The 26,024-nt window shown below is 36.3% G+C and overlaps 1 protein-coding gene across 2 annotated transcripts in view; it reads right to left on the bottom strand.

Moving 5' to 3' along the window:
* Positions 1-26,024, bottom strand: part of LOC136862836 (xylulose kinase) — a 113,954-nt gene that overhangs the window by 62,651 nt on the left and 25,279 nt on the right. For both annotated transcript variants that reach the window (XM_067139107.2, XM_068225732.1), the window contains exons 7-9: positions 24,278-24,431; positions 15,845-15,989; positions 7,983-8,098 (exon numbers count right to left, since the gene is read on the bottom strand). In XM_067139107.2, coding sequence (XP_066995208.2) covers positions 7,983-8,098; positions 15,845-15,989; positions 24,278-24,431 — 415 coding nt within the window. The remainder of the gene's footprint in view (positions 1-7,982; positions 8,099-15,844; positions 15,990-24,277; positions 24,432-26,024) is intronic.

The raw sequence follows: 26,024 nt of genomic DNA, 5'->3' as shown, positions 1-26,024 counted from the left end.
CACAATTCATCCAAAGTTTCTTAAGGAAAAACTATCAATTTTCATCTAAAAAGTCTATTAAAAACACATCAGAGCTAGCAGATAAACTAAACAAGTTCAATATGCAACCTGATTACTCTATTCACTCTTTCGATATTGTAAATATGTACCCAAGCATACAAGTATCAAAATTAATTCCAATAATTGAAAACATTTTAAACAAAAACAGCCACTTGAGCAAACTACAGATTCAAGATTTCATCACAGTATTAAATCTAGTTGTAAACAATAACTTTTTCACTTTCGACAATGTCATATACCAGTAGGACGGTTTGGCAATGGGATCACCAGCCTCAGGCATCTTGGCAGAAATATACCTAGATTTCCTCGAATACAACAAAACTGACAATAAATTTGATAACATTCACTTCTGGGCCATGTATGTTGACGATGTATTAGTAATTATGGACAAAAAATCAATTAACACTTCCACCAACCTCCTAAGACTCAACAGTATTGATCCTCATATCAAATTCACACTAGAAACTGAATAAGAACAAAAATAAACTTTCTAGATTTAACTATCACCAGCTAGACACTCAGATACTTTAAATTATAAAATATTCAGGAAACCTACTCAAACAGCTTCCACCATTCGTCAAGATTTAATGCCACCCCCAGTCCCACAAACGAGCTACATACAATAACCTAGTTCATCGAGCTTTCAGCGTACCTATGTCCAAGAAGGATCTAAAGAATGAACTAAACACAATCCGCGGAATTGCAAAATCCAACGGTTTCAGCAATCGTTTTATAGAAAAGATAATCAATAAACACAAACATCACCCTAAAACTACCCTCAAAAAAGAAATAACTAAACCTTGAACATTTTCCCCCTTCACGTTCAACAATGATATTTACAAGATAAGTAATATCTTTAAGAAACTAGGCATTAAAATAGCTTTCAAAACCAACAATAAGAACATGAACATTTTACACAACACGCCACATATCAACAAGATCAGCAGTTTTTTAAAATCAGGAGTTTATAGGATCAAATGCAATACCTGTAACAAGTCGTACATTGGGCAAACCGGAAGGAGCTTCAATATAAGATACCACGAGCACACTAATGCAATAAAATATAATAGTTTTCAGCTATTGGCCAACACATGCAAGATTATAACCATAATTTCCCCAGTATCGAACAAGATGTGGACATTCTTGAATCGGCAAATAAGGGTCCTTTACTCAATATAATGGAAAATTACTACATACACCTAGACCAATATTTTAACGCCAATTACTATCTTAATGAAATCTCAGAGAAACCCAACATCATTTTTTATTTATTCATCACTTTTCTCAGAAACAATAATTCAGCCAACCAGAATTCGATCCTAAGTTTAATTAAAGGTACTTTCCCAAAACAATTACCCTTTCTCCCACACCCTTCAGCTTCGCCTTAAATTCCCCCTCCTCTTGCTCCTCCCCCATCCCCACCCAAGCCACTACCACTCTGCCCAACCCGCATGCGCCTGCCCCTCGCCTTCCTCCCCTCCCATACATCTCCTTCTGCCACCAGTCGCACACTACAAGCTAAGCTGCACATACTGCCGGGCAAGGTGACTGTCCATTCGCTTTGTTACCTATTCTTCTTTCTGCTTACTTTGCGTTTTCCTGGCCTTTTCTCAATTTTAATAGGTCCCATTTGTTCCGCTATCAACTGGGAGCTCCACCCATTCATATCACCACCATATCTACTTACAACTCCAGAAGAATTCTAAAACTTCATATTCAGTCTGCACAGTTCCAACAATCAATCCTTCAGTCATATCAACATAGCTTGGTTACCTAATACACCAAGTATCAAAATTTCTGCTTAAGCTGATACAGTGTATAATCAACTCCTCACAGATTCTTCTAGAGAGTATCATGTACATATTTGTTACTCAAACATTTTTACATACTTGTACACTTATATTATAAGTGTCACATTATATTTTATTTAGTCTTAGTACCATAACACTCGATCCACAACCGTAATATATTGCCAGGACCTACTGAATTCTATCTGAAACACCATGTGTCTAAAAAATTCGACTCAAGTTGATCCACAACATAGAGCATCTCATTTGTACTTCTATACCCAGACTTTTTAACGTATTTGTGTACTTGTATTATATATTGCTCACCTATTGTCACGTGTAATACTTCACTTTCATATGCAATATTTTTAGCACCATAGCACTTTGCCTAATTCAACCACACATCATAGTGTTAATTACATATTTGTTTCATACTGTTCTTACTGCTCATTAGAAACATGTTTTATGATTTCGTCAAATATTGTGTATGTTTAAATATGGCTGATGATGACCCCGAGCAGGATTGAAACTAGTCCCATGTAATGTAAATATATGCAGTGTAAATAAAACTATTTTCCTTACCTTGGAAGTGATAATTTCGTCAGAAAGGAAATTACAAACAGAGTGCAAAAGAGATCAGGTTTCTACCAACAAGTAAAAACACTTTTATGGGATGACATGATTCCGAAACCAGCCAAACTGATGATGATTAACAGCTATTTCATACCAATATTGACCTATGGTATTGAAGCGTGCACCCTCACAAAAAGAAATTCATTAAGACTGTAAGCATCAGAGATGAAATTTTTTAGATCCACCATCCAGAAGACCAAGATGGACAAGTTAGGATATGAAGAGGTGAGGAAAGAAGCCCGAATAAAGACATCTCTATTAGACCGAATCGGCGCATCCAGACTACGGTGGTACGGGCATGTGATGAGGTTGGAACCTACAAGAACAGCCAGAATAAATTTGGAAAGGCAGGTGGAGGAGAAAAGACCTGCAGGAAGACCTAAAACCCGATGGATGGACATGATCAAGTTTGATCTAGTTACCAGGTGATGGACAGTGGATGATGTTCTCCATGACAAGTTGTATATGGACAGGAAGAAGTGGAAGAGGCTCATTTACAGTACGTGGGAAACTGGCATGTGAGACTACTAGGATAGAGAGATTCAGAACAAAAAAAAAGATGTTGAGTAAGGTAACAGCAAGAGTGAGGGTTATGCAAAGAGATATGCAAAACAACACTTCTGCATTGAAAATTGTCTCAGAAAATCTATATAGGAGACATTCCCACCAGAGCAGAACAGTCCAGTTCAGGAAAAATTCTACGATTAATTTGGATGTCAGCATTTCACTAAGAAATATTAACTTTTCTTGATTATTTTGTATCTGGTGGGTGATATAGAGACTCGAGAATATCCTCTTTTTCTCCCAAATATTGGCTCTAACTAGTACTGAAAACAATCTTGGCCTTGCTGGAAAGTTGGCAGCCAGTAAGATTATTGATGAGGCTCCTACATCTTTCTCGCCAGAGTCTTCGTCAGAACGAATATTTATTTCTGGAGGTTCTATGAAGGTACTCTCTACATCTTCACATGTATCTTCTGATTCAATCATTTGAGAGCTTCCTAGGAATCAGAGGAAATGATACGGTATCATTCACAAATGAAATGGAAATCTGTTTGCGCTAAAAAGTATCTCGCATGCTAACAGTACGTGGAAGTAAATAATTTCTGTAATAAGCTACATTTTAAAATGTTATTCATGTTACAGTATTGTATAAATGCAGCAATAACTCCTATTAAATAAACACAGTTGAAAATATTAGACGTAATTATGACAATACGACTAAGGAGGAAAATAATTATTTGTTAACAGTCACGACGTGTATAATAACAACGCGGTAATTTAACTTTACAAACATGTCACAAACATGATGGTTTTGAAACATGAAGAATAGCTATCGGAGAAGACGTGATTCAAGTTTCACTACAATAGATGACATATAAGGAAAAATTTAGCCATTTACTTCAGATGCGATATCATTTTCCGGCTCTCAAAATGATTACATGTAACGATTCTCATGTTTCGACCCGTATTGAAATTTGCTATAATTTGCATACAAATTTTTATTGTTTATTTTTTACCACTTAGTTTTTAGAATCATAATTAAGTACAAATGAGTTATAAGCAAATTAACAATGACAGATCTTAACCTTGAGATAAGTTACAAAGGCTGAGGATGCTCGAAACTGAGCGAAACATGTCCCTTTTAATGTAGTGTTGTAGCATTATAAAATTCTAACAACACAAAGTTAATTGTATTGAATAGGTGGAATAGAAAAATAAACAATAAAAATTTGTATGCAAATTCTCAAAATGATGTCGACATTTGAAATGTTTTGAAATCCAAACAAATGACTTTTCGCATTAGAGCTTGCACTCAGAATGATTCTGTGTCTTAATAAATGGTACAAGCCTTCAGGCACAACATTCATCGTACGTACTGTATTTCTCCAAATCCAAGACAACCCCCAATTTTCCTTAAAACAATTAAATCAGGCTTAAAAAGTGCTTTGTAAAATCATATGAATGCCATTCTTGAACAATACACATTTTTAGACTATCTTTGTCTTCATGCCAACGCCAAACAAAGGCTACAGTTATGCCATATTTTTTTGCAGCTGCACAATTATTCTTTATTTCTTTGTTTATTTCTTTATATCAAAGAAGACCCAATGAAAATTTGCCGCCGATACCTGTTCCACGTGTCTCTACAATACAACGATCCATCAGGAAAATATTCCTGCTGTCTATAAAACTTTATTTTACTAAGCGTCAGGTACAGTAGAAACGTTATAAACTCTGCCACTGGGTACTCATGGCCTTGCTAAGAATTCAAAGGCTCGCATGTTTTGATGCAGTTCTGTGGATTTGAGAAACGTCATTGTGGTGGTTTCAAGACTGATGCAAAAAAGATTTGTCATCTTGTTGATTCGGTTGTTCACCTCATGTTTTGCCAGGTTGTGCTTTCAGATAATGCTGTTAATGTCATTCTCTCTTCACTATTTCCCAAGATCCAGTGACATTACACAGAGGCACTGTACAACCGGTTGCCATGGCTAGCGATTTATAATAAAGAGGTTGATTGACAACAAGTTTTGTGCACATGCTGGGGGTGAAAAGCAGCAGCTTGGTTACTGTCGTAGCTGCCAATGGAGTTCATTACTGTTAGATTGCGAATGCAAGACGACCCTTGAATTTTCATGTGGATTCTGAGAAAAAAAGTCGTCTTGGATTCGGGGCCCATTTTACAATCTCTGCATGGTGTTCATATGATCACACTTGGCAGTAATGGGTTAAAAAAATACTTTGTCCCCTACAATGTGGTGAGGATCTTTCTCTTCACATTTTTAATATAATGAAATGTTCATCATAAACCATCTCCAGCTGCCCAGAAGTGGTGTAAGAGCCCACTACATATTGTTCTTGCCTTGCACCACTCTTCTTCCACTTGTCCCAATCATTTCATCTCTGCAATGCATCCTTCCTTCTTCACTAAATCAATCCCCTTTCTTATTGCTATTCCAAAGGTTGACTTCCTTCTGCCTCTCCTTCAAATTACTTCCCTGTAGTTCTGTTCACTTGCATCCTCTGCATGTGTCCAAAACCACTTTAGTCTCGATTCATGGATCCTGTTGAGGAGAGAATCTCCCATTCCACAATCTTCTTTAATCTTCTCATTCCTGAGCTTGTCCTTCCTGGAATGCAAAGGAATTTCATTTCAGCTGTCTGGAGTTTAGAATTAGCCCTATTGGTCATTGTGGTGGTTTCAAGACTGATGCAAAAAACATCTGTCATCTTCTTGATTCGGTTGTTCACCTCATGTTTTGCCAGGTTGTGCTTTCAGATAATGCTGTTAATGTATTTGAAATCTAGGATGCCGTCCAGCTCTGTTTCATTGAGCTTGCCAACTGGTTTGTCTCCTTCCTTTTGCACTGCCATCACCACTGTCTTTGTCTTGCTAATGTCGAGGCTGTAGCTCTTAAACTTGTTATTCCAGCTTTGCAGTTTCACTTCCAATTTCTTTTATTTCACTCCAGATGGCCATGTCATCAGCAAATATGAAGGCTTGTAGGTCACCATGTCCTTTCAAGTTACTTCATTATGACATCCATGATGCTGTACATCATATTCATTTTGTCTATGAGGCTGTCCTACACCTGCACTTCTTTCATACACTGCCAAATTCTTTCCCTCATACACTATTGTAGACTTTCTCCAGGTCCAAAAATACTAAAAATAGAGGCTTCTCCCTCTCCCAGTATTTATCCTAACTGCAAAGATGGATCTGTAGCTACCCATCCTGTCCTAAAACCATACTCTTCTACCCCTAGGAATGGTTCGACAATATCTCTGATACTGTTCTCTATAATTTTTTCCAATAATTCAGACTATGAGACAGGAGTGGAATATCACGACAGTAAATGCATTTACATCTGCTTCCTTTCATGAACAGAGGTATAATTATGCTCTTCTTCCAATCCTCTGGGATGGTGTTTTCCTGTCATATCATGTTGAGCAGTCTGTACAATTACTAGGTTGCTTTAATTTCTGTTGTTTGCAGCATATCCACACTCAGTTCGTCAATGGTTACTGCCTTTCCTTTCTTCATGCACTTGAGCGCCTTGTCAATCACCAACCATGTGATTGCTCATTTAGTGTCTTGACTTAGCTCTTCTTTGTCCATTGTTACAGTTTCCATATCCCCATTCAGCAGCTTGTCGGAGAAGGTCTTGAGGTCTTCCCCAACTTCTCCTTCATCTCGTGCCAAAGTTCCATTACCCTATTCTAGCACCTTTATGGCTTCTTAATTTTCACAACTTTAAATTTTTATTTTTTTAATATTTGAAGCCATCTCTTTTCAGTTTTGATTCAGTTAATTTGTAACTGTTAGGTTCTTTGGTCTGACAAAACTAATTTATTTATTCAAAATTAGTTTCAGCAGACTGAAGAACCTAACAGTTATAAATTCACAACTCTTTCTAGTCTGTCTGCAAATTCATTCAATTTCTTCTCTTACTGTGTTCTCAACAGCAGGTTCCTTGGCCCTGTATATTTCTTGGACTCTCAGGATTCTTGTTTATTGCCCGTTTTTGTTTTTCTTTGTTTATAAGTCTTGTGTTCGAATGGGACACTGACTCACGGGTGGTGGTAATGGTGTTTTTCAAAAATTAATATTTACAGTGAGTGTCTGGTTAATGTCCCAGGATGCAGCTGAAACACCAAGTCGTTACGACCACAATTTTAGTGCAAAAGTAGAAACTTTTATCCCAAAAGCACTGGCAGATGGGGCAGATTACACAAAAATTACTCATGCATTGAAAAACAGAATGCTACTAAATGCAGATTTGTCTGGCCCCGCGGTGTAGGGGGCAACGCGTCCGCCTGTCACCCGGCGACCCCGGGTTCGATTCCCGGCCAGGGGAGGGGTTTTAAATTGTAAATGATTAATATACCTGGCCTGGGGACTGGGTATTTGTGTCGTCCTTAACGTTCCTTTCCTCACATTCAACACTAAACTTCTGCAATTACAATTAAATGCAGGTTCATATCATATGGTGCAAGTAGGGGCAAAAGATCTCTATAGGTCGACACCCCGAACAAATAGCATTTATATTTCTTTCTACAATGCAGATTTTGTTCCAATCTTGTAAGTGTAGCATATTACTTCCATGCAAACAACTCTCAAGCCCAAATCTCAACCCCTTCACATAGCACCATATTACAAAATAATACCACTACTGCTCTTTGCTCTCCATTGATATAAGAAATTTCAAAAGTTACTCAACTTGTAGACTGTTATCTTAAATTAGAATTACAAAACAGATTGGAAAACGTTTTAGTTGATCTCTCTTACAACCTTTTTTTTTTTCTGAAAATGTCTATAAAATTAATTTATCTAAAGTTCTGAATATATTACAAGTAAAAATTAGATGTGACTGAACTAAGTTCCTACATAACAGGTAAGTCGGGATTTTATCTATTTTCAATCTATTTCCAGAAGTCCTAATTCTAAAACTGTTATTACTGTATATTTCAAAATGTCCCCATTATTATAAAACATACCAAAATTTCCAAAGTTGCCTCGAGGTGTACTGTCCAGGAGTTCACTAAAAATTTGCCATGATCCCTCAGTACATTTCTCATTGATCCGATTGCGAGGAATTGACCCATTCTTGAAACTGCAAAGAAATACACTAATGATCAGTAAAAATGGACAGAATGTTTGATTAAATATAGTATGAGAAGAGAATGACAAGATGATGTTAGTAATACCCCAGAATGAAATGGACAAGGTTAGGCAAGTCAGTCAGTAGCTGGATATTGCCTTTTAAAATCCAAATGAATGAACATTAAATGCAGGAAGATTTTCTACTTCCGTCATGAGGCAGGAGGCAAATGACCTGTCTCAATAACAACAAATAATGGACAGGAACAAGAAAAACTGAACAGCTGTACTGCCTGGCAGGAAATAGAGAATCACTAGCTGTAGTGATAGCCAACATCTGGGAGAGAGGGGAAGGCACACACAAGAAGGAGGAAAGTAGAAGAATAAACATAACATTGTGAAAGGCAATTCTACTGTAGGATGTTCATTTGACATCTGAATTTCTTCCATAGAAATTACTACACACACAATTTAGAAGCGTACAGAGGAACTAAGTACTTAAATCTTCCTCCCCAGCAAGTTTCATAATAATAGCTTTCAGTCAAACTATATTAGCTATTAAAAGCAGGTGTGCATGTTAGTCGCATCTAACCCCAGCATGGTCCATTTCCACAAACAGAAGTATGCAATAAAGTCTTGTGTTCACTTGAAGCAAAATGGTTCAACAATCTATGGAGAGTTGAAAGGAACTCTGTAATGTCTCGGTGAGTTTATTTCTGATAGCATAAAACATTCAAAAATGGTGAAGAAAGTGCTGAACTGCAGGGAGGAGAAGGAGCACCTGTCAAAGCCTTAATAGAGACAACGATCAACAATGGGACTGTCATGTTCGTGCTGACTCATGTTTCAGCATTAGGCAGCATGCAAATAACCTTGGATATCAGTTGAGAGCACTCACAAACTTCTAACTCAGCATCTGCATATGTCCCATGTTTGTGCGCAATGGATACGACAACTGCTTACTCCTGTGTAGAAGCAGGCTCGCACTGCATGCCTGTACTGGATACAATGTGTTGAAGATGAGCATGATGCTTGGTGGCAAAATATCATCACTGCAAATGAAACATGGGTGTTATAGTCTGATCTTGTAACAAAGAGGGGCAGCAGCAAATGGGTGAAGTGTGACCAACCAGCCCCTCCAAAAAAGGCACATGTACAGAAGTCAGAAAATAAAGCCGTGTTATCACTTTCTTCAATTTTACCAAGGAATGGTGTACACTCACATGGTTCAAAGACACACTATAATCACCGTGGAGTATTACAAGAATATCCTGCGCCAAATGATGAAGGATCACATTCCCCAAAAAGAAAGAAAGAACTTTGTTGGGTGGTGAAAGTTCCGTCACAAAAATGCCAGACCTCATGTCGCTACTGCAATTACCGAGTTTCTGACAAGAAGAGATATTTCCAAAGTACCCCATCTGCCTTACAGCTTCATCTGGCCCCGTGTGACATTTTGCTCTACCCAATGGTCAAAATGGACCTTAAGGGATATCGGTTCAACAATGAAATGCAGACAGTGAAAGCTTTCGGGGCAGTTCTGAAGCAGTTGTCAAAGAATAGATTTCTGCATATTATTCCAGGAATGGCAAAGGTGGTAAGAGAAGTGTATAGCATTGTGTGGGGACTATTTTCAAGGGGATGAAAGTTTGAATATGTAATCTTTTGAAACAAAGTGTTGAAAGTAATTTTGTCAAGAATTAAGACTGACAAAATTGGTCATATGTGAACATACCTACATGAAATAAATACAAAACATTGTGTTTATGTCCTACAAGTCAGTTGTTGAGATAGGAGTTTATACAGTGTTCTTAACAGGTGTTAGCAGTGGATAAATAGAGCGTGGGGTGACAATGTTCATTAGGAAAATAACATGCAACATAGTTTCTGTTTGGCATGTAAATGAATAAAAGATGTGCACAGATGCAGTGGTTGCAGGTCTTAGGACAAGAATCACCTCAGAGTATTCACCATGTGAGGAAGCAGATGAGGATGAAGTAGACAAGTTTTATGAAGCACTGAGCGACATCATAATCAGGCTCAATAGTAAGGACAGGAGAGTGTTAAAAATTGATTTCAATGCAAGAATTGGAAACAGAACTGAAGGATATAAGAAGGTGATGGGTAAATGTGGGGAAGATATGGAAGCAAATAGGAATGGGAAGCATTTACTGGACTTCTGTGCTAGTATGGTTTAGTAGTTACAAATTAATTCAAGCACAAAGCTATTCACTGTTTCACATGGGAGGGTTGGGGTACCAGATCCATAACAGTCTATAATACAGTCAAAACTGGTTAGGACGTTTTCTTGAGGACCGAAAAAAAAAAAAACATCATAAAGAGGGAACGTACTAAAAAAATTAAAACAATTACGCTGTTAAATTTAAGGTTAGGTTTGAATGTAAAAATAATTACGATGAAAACAAAGAAACAAGTGTTTAATGAAATAAATAACACATTTTAAGAACACCAACATAGTAAAACATCAAAGAAAAACGCTTTTAGAGATGCGAACTAGACATGTTGCTTACAATTATGTTTAAAGTTATCGTAGCAACATCCAACATCTGGGTGATTTGAAAACATTTCATGTGTAGATTGGCATCCGTTTTCTCAATAAACTTTAATTTTTCATCATTTGTAAACTGTCCAGCTTTCTTCTTCTCCATAACTGAATGTTATGCAAACCACTATGCGTAAGTACAGTATGTCTAATTTATGTACATTGTCACACAATTCACTTGCGAACATAAAATTAAGCACCAATATGCCAGCTGTATACGTCCATACAGTAGGCCTAATTTACGAACGTTGTTATACAATGTACTTCCAAACGTAAAATTAAGCACCAACATGTCACACGAGCAACTGTTGCACGATCCAAACAAACACACGCCCACATCAAAGAATGACTTGAGACTGATGCTCCCTGCAGCTGTAGGCCAACACACTAGGGCCGTGAAATTAAGTTCTCTACCAAATCCTTACCTAGTCCAGTCGTCGCTGGCGCATCGTGCGTGCAATGTGGCCAGGAATGCTAATTTCAATTTCATATGCTGGGAGTTACGAACGTACTAAAGAGCGACATAAATGTGCTATCCAGATTTCTGTAGCAATGTATTTAATAGGACATGGATTGGAACTTTGAACTAATGATATAATAACCCAGGAAACACTCTGCAGAGAGGTGTCTTAACCAGTTTCGACTGTAACTGACTTTGAATTCAGGAGATCTGTTAGAAATATACAGGTATTCTGAGAATTTGTTCATGATACAGACCACTATCTGAGCTGCAGTAAACTAAGTATCAGTAGCTCTAGCAAAGAGGAAGTGAAGTCTGTCTGCAACAGATAAGGGCAGAGAGTAAGTATTGCTCCCTCTTCCCACACTGACCTTTCAGTGTGCTTATCTTATTACCGTATTTTCTCGCATAATTAATACCTTTGCATAATTTACGCATTCGAATATTTTTGGGTCCAAAGTGGAGAAAAAGAAATGGTCCCGTATTTGACGCACCCACTTGTTGATCATCCATCGTGCAGTTCCAGACACATTTTGGAAAAAAAAAAAAAACAGAAAAAAAAAGATGTCAACTACGCAAGTAACAGACTTCCTATTGCAAACCGGGCATTTCAAATATTGCGCAATGTGCTGTTATCAGCCGGTAGGAAGTACCATTGCACTAGTTCAGTTAGTGAATCAGCGCAAAAGTGATTAGTGACACACTATCCAGTCTGGTACAAACGCTTGTACTTTATGTTATTCTAAAACAAAAGAAACAATGACTAAAATAATATTTCCCCATGGGATCCACATTCGTATCCACAATATGATGGATGGACATGTCACTCGTACAAGTCTGGATATGAACGGTTTTGGGAAATTTAGCAGGGTCCCCCCTTCAATGCCTGGCCCTTCTCGTATTGCACAATTTTCATGGTCACCTGAAGGAAGACGCTAAGAAATTATTGAAAACCATGAAAACCGATTTGGCAGTAATTCCCGGTGGACTGACATCGGTACGTCAACCCTTAAGACGTTTTGATAAATAAACCATTCAAGGACAATATGTGAAAACTCTATCAGTGCTGGATGGCGGAATGTGTGCATGAACTAACTCCAACAGGCAAGATTCAGAAACCACATGTGGAACTCCTTTGTTAGTGGATATTGCGTGCGTGGGACATGATATCTTCGGAGGCGATTGAAAAGAGCTTCAAGAAAACAGGAATCTCAAATTCGTTAGACGGGAGTGAACATAACTTCTTATGGAGAGATATGAGCAGTGATAGCAATAGCAGTAACAGCTAGACAAGGTAGTACATGAATGTAGAGTACAACGAAGACCATTGCCTAATACAGAGAGACTTTCATCATTTTACCTACCACTAGCAAGTACAGCAGATATAGCAAACATAATTGAAGGAATGGACATAAATAAATCACCAGGCATGGATAAATTAACAGTTAAACATCTGAAAGATAACATAGACATAATAACACCAGTAATACAGAAGTTAATCAATAAAATAACAGAGACAGGTATTTTCCCAAAGGATCTGAAGACAGCCATAGTGAGACCTATTTACAAGCAAGGTTCACATTTACAGTATGAAAACTATAGACAGATATCTATTCTTCAAACTATAGGTAAAGTAGTTGAAAGATACATTGCTGATCACCTAATCTCATATTTAGAAAAATTTAAAATTATTGATGAACATCAATTTGCTTATCAAAAACACAAGGGTACAAGTAATCTTCTTGAGGAATTCTCCAATTTGATCAATGGGAAGCTAAATCAAGGTATGCACATTTTAGCTATGTTTATTGATTTCTCAAAGGCATTTGATTCAATTTCCCATGAAAAAATTATTGCAGCGTTAAGCAAAATTGGGGTAAGAGGAACACCACTAAAAGTTTTTGAAAGTTATCTGACTGACCGAACGTATAGGGTAAAAATTGATAATATATATGGAGAAATAACTTCTATTAAAAGAGGTGTTCCACAAGGAAGTATCCTAGGACCCATTTTGTATATTATTTTTGTCAATGATATAAGCTCATGTTTTAAAAACTGTAAATATTTCATGTATGCAGATGATAAACTAATTGTATCAGTACATAAAAACCTAAAAGTGGCAGAGAAGCATTTACAAATGGAGTACAACTACTTTCAAGAATGGTGCTATGATACATTACTACCCCAAAAATGCAAAGAGAAAACATTAAAATAACAGGCCATTCAGTTCAGTGCATTCACGATGGTGAACAAAAATCATGCAATTGTGACTACGTAATAGAGGAAGTTGATAACATGCAATATTTAGATATAATAATAGATAGATATTTTACATGGAAGCAACATATTAATAAGTTGTGTGAAAGACTGAGGCTAAGCTTGTTCAAAATGCAAATGGTTAAGTATATAATACCTCATGATAGCTTAAAAATGGTTTATCATTCACTTGTTGAGTCACTTATATCATATGGTGTAAGTGTATGGGGATCAGCTTCTGTTACAGACATAAACATGGTACAAATGTTACAAAATCGCATTGTCAAAGCATTCTTTTGGTATGAAAACAGAGAAATATGTAGCTTAAGTGAGGATATGTTAACAGGGATGTACCAGAAGGAAAGGTTCTTGAGAGTTAAACAACTTTATATGTACAACATAATTAAGGAAAATTACTGGAAGCCACAATATAGAATTGTTAATGAACATACACATGGAACAAGACTGAGGCATATAAGTTATTTTCTGGTCATGAGGTACTACAACAAATATGGATCCAGAACACTGCGAGTTGTAGTTCCTAAATTTTTGAACAAGTTGCCCTCAGAATTGACACACTTGAAAACCAAATATCAACTAAAAAAACATGTGAAACTATGGATCATAGATAATAAAATTACAGTTTAAATATTTGTTCATGAATGAAAAATGTACCAAAGACTTATCTATTTTGAGTGATACTTTCAGGGACTAAGAAAAACTCACACCACAGGACAAAATTACAATGCTAATGTAAATATACATACCTTATTAATGTTGTAAACAGTAAGGATTGTAACATTGTATACAAATGTGAAACAACTACACCGGCAGATAAGCACATCAAGTGCTTTGCAGGTGTAAATAATTGCAAAGATAATGTATAATATCCTACTGCATATTTGCAAATGTATTTTAGATAAGTTATAAATAAAATAAAAAAAATAAAAAAATTATTATTATTATTATTATTATTATTATTATTATTATTATTATTATTATTATTATTATTATTATTATTATTATTATTATTATTATTATTATTATTATTTATTATTTAAATATTTTACGCCCACATTGGAGCACCTAAATCAATACATTTGAGTTAATTTCTTCTTTTTCTTCTCCCAGAACTTTCTCATCCTCTCCGACCTGGAAGCCCTTTGTGTGTCCGATATAGTATATTGTTTCCGTTCAACTGTTTTTAGTTTGAGACTTATGCTTTTGTTCTTCAAAATCCTCTTCTCTTTTATGTCTTTGATTTGTTGCTTAGTTATACCCAATTCTTCCAATCATCCTGAACTTCTTTGAACCAATTATTATTGATTTTATTTTTCAAAAAGTAATCAAATAGTTGTTTCAATATCCTGGTGTCTGGTAATCTTGATATGTGACAGAAAAAGGAAATTCTTCTTTTACGCATTGTAGATATTATTGATTCACATTCACAATAGACAATGTTGTTAGGCAACAATCTCCACTGTCCATCAACTTGGTGTTTTTTATTAATAATTGTTCTAAGAATTCTTCTATCAGTTTTCTGTAATTTGTCTGTTGTAGATTTTACATTTGAATACAGTTTCACTAGCATACGTTGCCTCTGGTATCATCATCATCATCATCATCATCATCATCGTCGTCGTCGTCATCATCGTCATCGTCGTCGTCGTCATTATTATTATTATTATTATTATTATTATTATTATTATTATTATTATTATTATTAATTGTAATTTTATTAGCTCATATTTATTTCACTTCAGGTTGTATTGTAAGCTTGTAACGGGAAGAATATTTTCCAGTGTCGGTACTTCAAACCCATGTGTTCAACTTACCTGATGTACCCTATTTGACTTTTCAGAAAAATAATTTTACGCCAAATGTTAATAACTGCAAATGAGTTGAGCCAATTGTGTGTATATTATATTTGATGAATTAAATTGTAAATAATTTTTTAATATGTGAATTCCTCGAATAATTTACCCATCCATTTCATTTTTTAAAAATGTGTTAATTATTCCAAGAAAATACGGCACGTTTCTTTTTATGTTTCCATTTTAATAATAATGTTATTTGATTTACGTCCCACTGACTAATCTTTTACGGTTTTTGAAGACGCCGATGTGCCACAATTTAGTCCCACAAGAGTTCTTTTACGTGCTAGTAAATCTACCAATACAAGACTGACGTATATGAGCACCTTCAAATACCACCGAACTGAGCCAGATCGAACCTGCCAAGTTGGGGTCAGAAGGCCAGCGCCTCAACCAGCTGACCCACTCAGCCTGGCAATTCCCATATGAGATTTCCAATGTATAGGAGTTCCATTTCACAAAGAGGAGAAATTTGATCCACAAGGTAAAAGAGTCATAGGAATGTGAAACAAAGAGAGATTTTTCATCAGCTCTAAACTTACAATATTAATATAGAACCTTAATCATCTGGAAGTCTTACAAAGAAAATTGTGACTGAATACTGACCAGAGCAAGCCCATGAACGTATCCGGAGTAAGCGGGCTGCAGAGGATGTGGCCTTCTCCCAAAGTCTGTGGCTTCTTCAGATCTAAGATGAGGGTATCACTTGTGCCCAGACTCACCACTAGATCTCCCTCGGCCATACACATTCCTTGAAGTAAAAAATATCGTCACACTAATAAAAACAAACCAATAAAAGACAAAAAGAAAAATAATTTAAATTAGTGGGAATAGATGGATTTACGTGAATAATCCCCACATATTTTTTTTTTAAATTGAGGCACGAAATTGGGGTGCGGGTATTATTTGCGTCAAGGTTGGCAAGTCTTCGATGTTGGATGTACAATTACGCTTTGTGTAACCGCAGACGGAAGAAAACTGCCCCTGTATGTCATATTAAAACAGAAAATAATTCACACTTTTAATTTCAAACTGCATTTACATTTTTTAAAATAGTATTTTACAAAGTAATTTAAATTCAAAAGTTCTCCGTGTCATGACAGAATGCATCTTCCGGAATGTGCAAGGGTAGCTTCCCACACTTTCCTTCACTTGGGTGTGTTGACAGTGTATTTCATAGTTGTTAAGTTCGAGTGAAATCGTAATTCTTTTGTATTCGGCATTTTAAAGAATGCCACAATATCACGTAACAGGCAGTGTGCGGAGAAGCAGAATCTGTGAACACTGGCAATGCCGACAGTTGGCGAAAAAGCGTGGCTCATAATTATAATCAATTCGTATGCACCGAACAATACTGTCAATGCCAATGAAACTGCATTTTTTTTAATGCCCAGCCAAAACAGACATTTTTAAAGAAGATGGGGTCACTGTAGTGTGTTGCAATGCAGATGGAAGCGAAAGACTTCCTCCCCTTGTCATAGGAAAGCTCGATAAGCCACGATGTTTTAAGGGCGCCGGGTGACCATCAAACCTCCGTAAACAACTAAGGGACTAATCTCCCCTCAATTAACACACGGGATACACCCGATTTATGCTTTTTGACCTACGAGATCAGTAGTTCTCCATTTGAAGCCCAATATTAATACACTACTACACAAAATAATAATAATGTTTGAAACACAACGCAAGGAAGTCCCATAAGGTTATTTATGCCGATCCAGATGACGTTTTATCCATCAGTGGAGTTCGTTTTTCAACCAATATATGTGATTTTAGCATTCCTCATCATGTTTATTTTACAGTATGAAACAACATTATAGTTCATTACAAGAGCTCACCCTTATGTGAATAACTGTTTTTAATCACAAACAGTCTAATGCCATTGAGCGAACATTATTATGGTCATTGATTTATACAAACAATTAATCACAACATATTATATTAACATTTTCATGTCATTCATTACACTTACATTTTAAGTAATTTTAATGATCAATATTTGTTGTAATAGACGTAATATAATCTTATTGATTATTTTTAAATTCTTAAAATTCGTATTTTATAAATTTAATATTAGACGTTTTTTCGTTATATATACCGGGTTCAGGGCCCTGACCCACCATGGATTAAGTTATCTCTAGCTGATGATGCTCACTAAGAATGAGCGAAACATGTCCTACTTGTAATATCTATTAATGGTTTTATCCTAAATATAAAGGACTATTGTGTATTGGAACGGTGGTTTTTATTAATATAATAACTTCTTATTCTGAAATCCAATACGGTTTTATAATGAGATTCATAACTTGTAATGTCTACAAATAGTCTAAAAATGTGTATTGTATATGAAAGACATTCATATTATTTTACAAAACACTTTATAAGCCTCATTAAAATTTTTTGAATGAAAAAGTGTGGGTCGTCTTGGATTCAGAGAAATACAGTAATATATTTGTTCAGAATTAAATTAAATACACATTTTCACATAGTATCAGATTTCGAAAAACAACAAACAAGTAAGCCGTAGTGTGGATATTATCCGCGAAAACGCAAGTTTTGAACAAACTGAATGCCATTTCATACTGATTTTAATATAACGACAATCTGCTATAGCGAGTAAATTTTTCGCCGTTATGGATTCTCGCTATAACAGACTTCTACTGTAATAATAAATATATTAACAAAAAGGTACAAAAGTTGAAATCTAGAAAAACAGCTGGAATTGATGTTTCCTAGGAATATACTAAAGGCAGTGAGTTAGGATATAGTACCATATCTGAAGTACTTATTTTACTGACCAAAATATGGCTTCCGATTGAGTTTCCTGAATTTTAATTTTTTACTTATTTTACTGTTTGCATGAAGGAGCTATATAAAATTAATTAGCGGCCTGCTGCAGCAATAGCTGCAAACTTATTTCTTGTCCCATTGCTTTGTCAGCATTATGATATGATATAGCGTATGGTTTATTTAGCAAACTGTTGAAGAGTCTTTCAATTATTGTCTCTGGATTAATAGAGGAATTTATAGAATTTTAACAACAAATTCTGTTTGTAAGGCGTAATCCTGGTATGTGGCTATGGTTAGCAGGAAAGGATGCAAAGGACATTGTTATACTGCCTTACATGGTTCATGAATCATTATCATGTAGCATCATACCTTTGAGTACGTCGTTTACTTGAGGTTGTGGAAAATAAACCAATCCACTGTGACAACACGAATGAAAATATCCATTTACCATTTCTGTAGCGAAATGTGCTTGGCAGTGCATACAGATTTCATTTAATAACCCTTCACTGCATAATTCAACTGGACGTTTCATCATGAATGGTGTTCCGAACCAATGAATTTCTTTCCCTATTGTGAAAATTAACAACTTAGTTCGAGCTCTGACATCTGCAGTGCTTCGGAAAACAGCACACCTTCTTGGGTATCCTCTCCTAGGAACAGACCTCATTTCACAAAAGAAAATCAAAAAGAGAGAGAGAGAGTGTGTGTGTGGGGGTGGGAGGTAATAATAATTGGCTTTCTGCTACAGTAGGTAGCAAGATGTTCAGTCAAGGAATAAGTAACCATGAAAAGAAAATGGAGATCATATAGGACAGAAATACAGAATATCCAGTTGTTGATAATATGTCCTTCCGTCACTGCATTCCAAATTTAACGCAATAGCATTTTTGCTATAAAGAAATAATCAAATGTAACATAATGGCGCTGTGGAAAAAGCATGCCACACTGGCGCTAAGGAATAAAACAGGTAACACTAGACGGCAGTTCATCTGGTACAAAGAAGAAAATATGCAACCATATAAGTGTGCTCCTAACCACTAAAAATGACAAACAGAATCAATAATTAGGTTTCTGCTAGATGCGGACTATGAGATAAGCAAGCAAAGTTAGTTGTATGCACTCAAGGAACCACAAACAAAAGCTTCATCTCAGAGAATACCCATTTACTGGTACAATGGTGCTGTGTGTGCATATAATGAAATGGACAACATTGTGTATGGACAGCATACTCCCGTGACAGCAAATAAAACATGGCACTGAAAGATCAGCTATCACGTGGACACATATTCACAGACTCACACAGCCATTACCAGCAAATGCAGTTAAATGAAACACCCACAGCATAGTATTTTGTGAATAAATGACTATTTCAGTTAAATAAAGGAATTTTTGAAATACTGAATATTTTTAGATGGACTCCTTTCTGTCTCTCACTTACGGTATTAACAACATGGAGCAACAACTTACATTCTGGTGATAACATGATTTCACGGAGTTATGTATCGGACTAAGACAGAAAGATCTGCAGAGACAACTTAACATAGAACCCTCCATCACCGGGCGAGTTGGCTGTGCGGTTAGGGGCGTGCAGCTATGAGCTTGCATACGGGAGATAGTGTCGGCAGCCCTGAAAATGGTTTTCTGTGGTTTCCCATTTTCACACCAGGAAAATGCTGGGGCTGTACCTTAATTAAGGCCATGGCCACTTCCTTCCAACTCCCAGCCCTTTCCTATCCCATGTTGCCGTAAGACCTATCTGTGCCCGTGTGACGTAAAGCATAAAAATAAAAAATAAAAAAGAACCCTCCATCAGGCTGGTGTAGAAAGATCAGTTGAGACAACTATCACAGAGCCATCTGCCAGCTCATACAGTTAATTGAATGATGTAAGCATCGTATTATTCAAATAAATGACTACTGTATTTTAAGCAAATAAAGGACTTAATGAAATAAATAATATTTTTCAAGTATCCTGAGGTGGAGACCTTTCTTTTGATTTGGTATTGTGGTTTTCTCACAGCATTGTGTTACACATTCAAATTATATATACAGATGGAGAGTTGGTGTACAAAGGAAAGGGTAATTAACAGAAAGCAGATAATTACAAGCCAGCCTGATGTGTGTTGCATGTAGTAAGCTCTGAGAAAGCATTCTTTCTGATCATATCAGACATATTTGTAAAATTACAAACTGGTTTGATAGAAGACAGTTCAGGTTTAGGAAAGGTTATTTCAGTAAGGCTCAACTTGAACGATTCCAACAAGATATGGCAGATATTTTAGATTAAGGAGGTCAAATGGACTATATTGCTATTGACCTATACAAGGCCTTTGGTAGGGTAGATCATGGGAGACTTGTCACTGTCCGGTTCCATGGCTAAATGGTTAGCGTTCTTGCCTTTTGTCACAGAGGTCCCGGTTCGATTCTTGGCAGGGTCAGGAATTTAACCATAATAGGTTAATTCCACTGGCACAGAGGATGGGCGTATGTCTCGACTTCATCATCATTTCATCCTCATCGCAACGTGCAAATTCGTCCACGGGCGACAATTCAAAAACCTGCATCTGGCAAGCCGAACTTGTCCTCGGACACTCCTAGTACTAAAAGCCATATGCAATTTCTTATTTTCCAGCAAAAAAGTAATGTTATGAAAATATTGTAAACTTTGGGCTGGGAAGATGTGGGAGACAAGCTGCTCGACTAAACAGTATGTTATAGATGTTGATTCCCATAGGGAACCTAAAATATTTGTCCTGAATGAGTAAATTTATAATACCAATATAATGGTCCATTATTGGACATATAAATTTTCCAGCTAACTCATTCTTGGTTCCAACTTAGCACACGAGGGCAAAACGCAGGCAACCAAGAATGAGTTAGCTGGAAAATTTATAATGTCCAATAACGGACCATTATATTGGTATTATAAATTTACTCATTCAGGACAAATATTTTATGTTCCCTATGGGAATCAACATCTATATCATCTGATGGCAGGCAGGCATCAATTTTGGAAATGAGACATAGCTCTCATAGTGCATTGGCACTGCTGGTGGCTTCAGGTAGCCTATGCAATGGCCTCCACGATATGCACTAGCCTTGCGTCTTGGGAGGTGTGCTAAGTCCCAATTGATGAGCCCAACTTAGCACAGGATGGCAAAAGGCAGGGAACCAAGAATGAGTTAACTGGAAAATTTATAATGTCCAATAACGGACCATTATATTGGTATTATAAGCAGTATGTTTTGACCTGGCAGTGGAGAGATGACATGGAATAATATCAGCTTGAATGGAGTTTTAAAAAGTAGGAAGCATCATAATATGAAGAAAAAGTTGGAATTCAAGAGAATAAATTGGGGCAAATATTTGTTTATAGGAAGAGGAATTATGGATTGGAATAATTCACCAATGACAAAGTTGATATACGGGAAACATTCTTTCTGGTTATATGACTTCTCTGTGAAACATAAAGAGTTTCACCTTGTTTTCTTGACACGGCATAAGCCCAAAAGCCCATATCATGTCTATATATAAAACACGTTTGCAAAATTACTAACTGATTTGATAGACAGATCAGCCACTTGTCACACACACTCAGCCAGCAGACAGCATAAACAGAGCAAGTGTAACAGAACCAACAAGGAGGTGAGCTATTAGATTGTTTTTTCACTATTTCCACCAACACCACTAAAAGATTTTCTCCATTTCAACAACCCTTTTTTCCTTTTTCCTTTTCAGACTCCCAGCTATTTTCACTATCTTTGATAACATACAACAACAGCCTAACTTCAACTAAGGTTTTCAATGAGTTCCACTGGACCGTATGTAAATCCTATCAGAACTTAAGTCAACAGTGCCAATTTTACTTTTCAATTTTTTTATTTCTGATAAATGTTACTACTCTACATGCAGTGTTAGTAAGAACATTAATTTGTCTCTCGAAGAAAAAAGAAGATAACATGCAATAAAACGTCTCATCAATAGATATTATTCGTCATGGACCTAACATCACTACGGATTTTTAAAAGTGTTTTTCCTCTACTTTTTATCAGTATTGAATTCAAATATTTTAAAGCTATTTTTACATTGTCCATGTTTTAACTGTTGTGTCAATTTCCGTAATGTACACTTTTTTGTCTTAGCTGAAGACGTTCCAAAAATGGAAGGAAATGCGTATTAATATAGATGGCAAGACATTAGGCTCAACATATGTATTAAATCATAGGTTAGCTAACAAATGTAAGTATTGGAAGGTGGAATCTTCTTTCAAACCTAAGTCACCTGATCTGTAGCATCCTGCTTCTTCATGATAATGCTATGCCCCACACTGCTCCTCCTCCTCCTCATCATCATCCATTTCACTCGTCTAACTCACACTGGGATGGCATGTTTGCACCTATCTATCTCCCTCTGTCCAAGCACAACTGTTCCTCCTTAACTGTTTCAATCCATGTTTCTCAATTATGTACACTATTCTTTGTCATTTTCAACCACCTTAGTCTGGGTCTCCTATGAAAGGTAAATTGGAAGAAGTACATTGGACAGTTCTATGGTCCAAATCTGTCATCATGTGACTACCATTTGTTTGGCCCCAAAAGGAAAAGAAAAAAAAAAAGGGTTATGGGAAATAAATTTTCCAATAATGAAGAGGTACCTTTTTTTTTTTTTTTTTTTTTTTTTTTTGCCATTTGCTTTACGTCACACTGACACAGATAGGTCTTATGGCGACGATGGGATAGGAAAGGCCTAGGAGTTGGAAGGAAGTGGCCGTGGCCTTAATTATGGTACAGCCCCGGCATTTGCCTGGTGTGAAAATGGGAAACCACGGAAAACCATCTTCAAGGCTGCCGACAGTGGGACTCGAACCCACTATCTCCCGATTATTGGATACTGGCCACACTTAAGCGACTGCAGCTATTGAGCTGAAGAGGTACAATACTTTGTTATGCAATTACCTACGTACCCATCCACCATAGATTTTTTTAATGAAGAGGGAATCAAGAAACTACTGTATGTGTCAGCTGCACTAAGACAGAGAGTAACGAGAGAACAGTCTGCAAAATACGGATAGATGGCGAACACCTACCAAGTGTCTAGCAGTTCAGATATCTCAGTTCTGTACATACAACAAATGTGAATGCTGTTGAAGGCGTAACACATCGGATAAAAACTGCCTAGATGAAGTGGAGATCATTATTGGGTGTACTCTGCGATCCCAAAATGCCAATAAGAATCAAAGGTAAGGTTTAGAAAGCCTGCCATTCAACCTGCTATAATGTACGGAGCAGAATGCTGAACTACCAAAAGGATGCATGGACAACAACTGCACATAAATTAAATGTTCAGATGGATAGGAGCTGTCACCCAAACCAACACAATTTGGAAATGTATACATAAGATGTTCCACAAAGTCATCTTGATTTCCGAGAAAGTCAGGGAGTGCCGCATGAGATGGAACGGTCACTTAATGAGGAAGGAGAGCAGCAACTTAACATGGTAGAACACGTGGATAGAGTGCAAACAAAAGAAAGACATGGGTCCTTCACTCACTGAGGCTGCAGCTGCTCTCCATCTGTTTCCTAGAAGTTGATATTTTTCTCCTGCCAACTTTTTTTTTTTTAAATACCTGAACATTAATGAGGACGGATGATTCCTACATCAAAGAAGTACTTAGCATATCACATCTACTCAGGGGAAGAGACCAACTACAACACGAGATTGAGCAATGTGGTGCCACAGTACCAGGAGTCCTGACCCAAAATTAATTGGGAAGAAGGAGGAAAAGAAGATGAAGAAGAGGAGGAAGAATCAAGAAACTGCCAGTGCAATGAAAACAGTTATAGACTTTCATGGAGGTTATGTAGAAAAATATATTTTTTGTGTCTGTTTCGATACACATTACCTTTTAAAGTCACTTGTCATTGACCCTTGTATTAGGATTCCATTAGGATTCTCTCAATTATTAATGAACCTTTGTAAGCTGTAAAGGTAATGCATAATTACAAACTCCTTTGTTCACAATCTGTTTGAATTATCATAACACAAAGTTATTTTTTAAGATATCAGAAATATCAAGTTCACCACTAACTGGACAATAAATGAAAGTAATATAGTGGAAGGAAAGTTTGTCTATGTAAAAAGAGACATGTTTTTGAGTGAGTAAATTTCTCAGCTCAACTGTGCCATCTGAATTCTACTTATGTGACAATATAATATTAAATTTTATAAACTCGTATGTGCATAACCTCACCTATAAGAGATCCAGGATTATCGCCAGTGAAAGCAACTACACGACAGTCTGGAGAGAAACCATAGCGTTCCACAAAATAATCACTGACAGGACCCAGCACTGAATATGACGGTACAGGTTCTCCAAGTTTCTCAGCCAAGTCCGGGGCACAAGACTATAAACACCACGTGATAAGAAGCTATTAGTAAAAGGAAGACCCTCACCTTGAACATTAATCTACATCCTAGAGAGCCAACTACATGTATGTCTCCAAGAACAGCTTTACATTCTGCTTCAAAAAAATCATAACTTTGTAAAGTTATTAAAAATTATATAAAAAACAAATTATTATATATATCAATGACCTCCTGCAATTACGGGTTGGCACAATTGACAAAGTATAGCATATTAGATACAGACAATTTTATTTTACAGAAATATAGTGGTGGTATGGTTTTTAAATTATGAAGGTCTGAACAGTGGGGGCCTCAGGATGTTTACATATCCATATATGGTGGTATTTCAAATATGTAACACTTCCCGTGCACTAGGCGACCACGACAGCAGCCAAAGTCGCGGCTTAGGTCACTGATGGAACGGCCAACACAGCGACCAGTAGGACGACTAATGTTATCTTGAAATGGAGGTTGAAGAGATCGCTGCTTTAGCATATCTTTACCGAAGAAAACACATTGAATGATAAGAATTTAATTTGGGCCTAATGAACTGAGATCACTATTAAGTTGAAAGAAGATATATGATGGTTCAAACTTTCAATACTATAAAAATAAGAAATGTGAGTTTTACATTCCTACTTAATTATAACTGGTACCGGTTTTGAGCAGTATTCTTGGTCATCATCAGCCGATCACAAATAAGCATAAAAGACAATGCACAGGTAAATAAAATGTGAAGTTTAAATAATTCTGTCAGATGCTGTTTCTGAAGCACTAAAACACTTTAGGGAGCACTGTGTGTTGAAATTTCAGCCAATCACAAATAAGTATAAAAGATGATGCACAGGTAAACAAAATGTGAAGATTAAATAATTCTGTCAGATGCTGTTTATGAAGTACTATAACACTTTAGGGAGCACTGTGTGTTGAAATTTCAATGTTATGAAGAAGTCTAGAATCAAATACATATTTTTCAGTTGCAGTTCATGAGGCACTGTATAATTTTAGGAGTCAGCACTACATGTTGATAGTTCCGAAAATATTGAAGAAGTCATAGATCAAATACGTAAATGTAGTACGGAGCAAGTTCTTGAAGAGTAGCAAAACATATGTGCCAATTGGCACTGTGCTTCCAAAAGTTTGTGGAAATCCGATGAAAAAGTTTAAAAAGTTCTAGTATCAAGCCTTTAATGCTGAAATGAGGGAAATAGTACAACATAGTTGTATATTATTTGTCGAAAGAAATATATCCAAGTTGAAGAAATTCGTATGTTAGATTCTTGAAGTTAGTAAAACAGGACATTATTTAAACTTCACATTTTATTTATCTGTGCATTGTCTTTCATACTTATTTATGATCGGCTGATGATGACCAAGAATACTGTTCACAACCAGTACCAATTATAATTAAGTAGGAATGTAAAACTTATATTTCTTATTTTAATAGTATTGAAAGTTTGAACCATCATATATCTTCTTTCAATTTAATAGTGAACTCACTTCAATACGGAACACTATGAAATTCTTATCTCTTAATTGAACTGAGATTACAATTAAAATTAAAATATATTTTGGTTCCACCCATTCAATAC

The sequence above is a fragment of the Anabrus simplex genome, chromosome 1 (genome assembly GCF_040414725.1).
Source record: "Anabrus simplex isolate iqAnaSimp1 chromosome 1, ASM4041472v1, whole genome shotgun sequence".
Taxonomy (NCBI): Eukaryota; Metazoa; Arthropoda; class Insecta; order Orthoptera; family Tettigoniidae; genus Anabrus; species Anabrus simplex.
The sequence above is the reverse complement of the archived record's forward strand: the minus strand, read 5'-3'. Positions and strand labels throughout refer to the sequence as shown.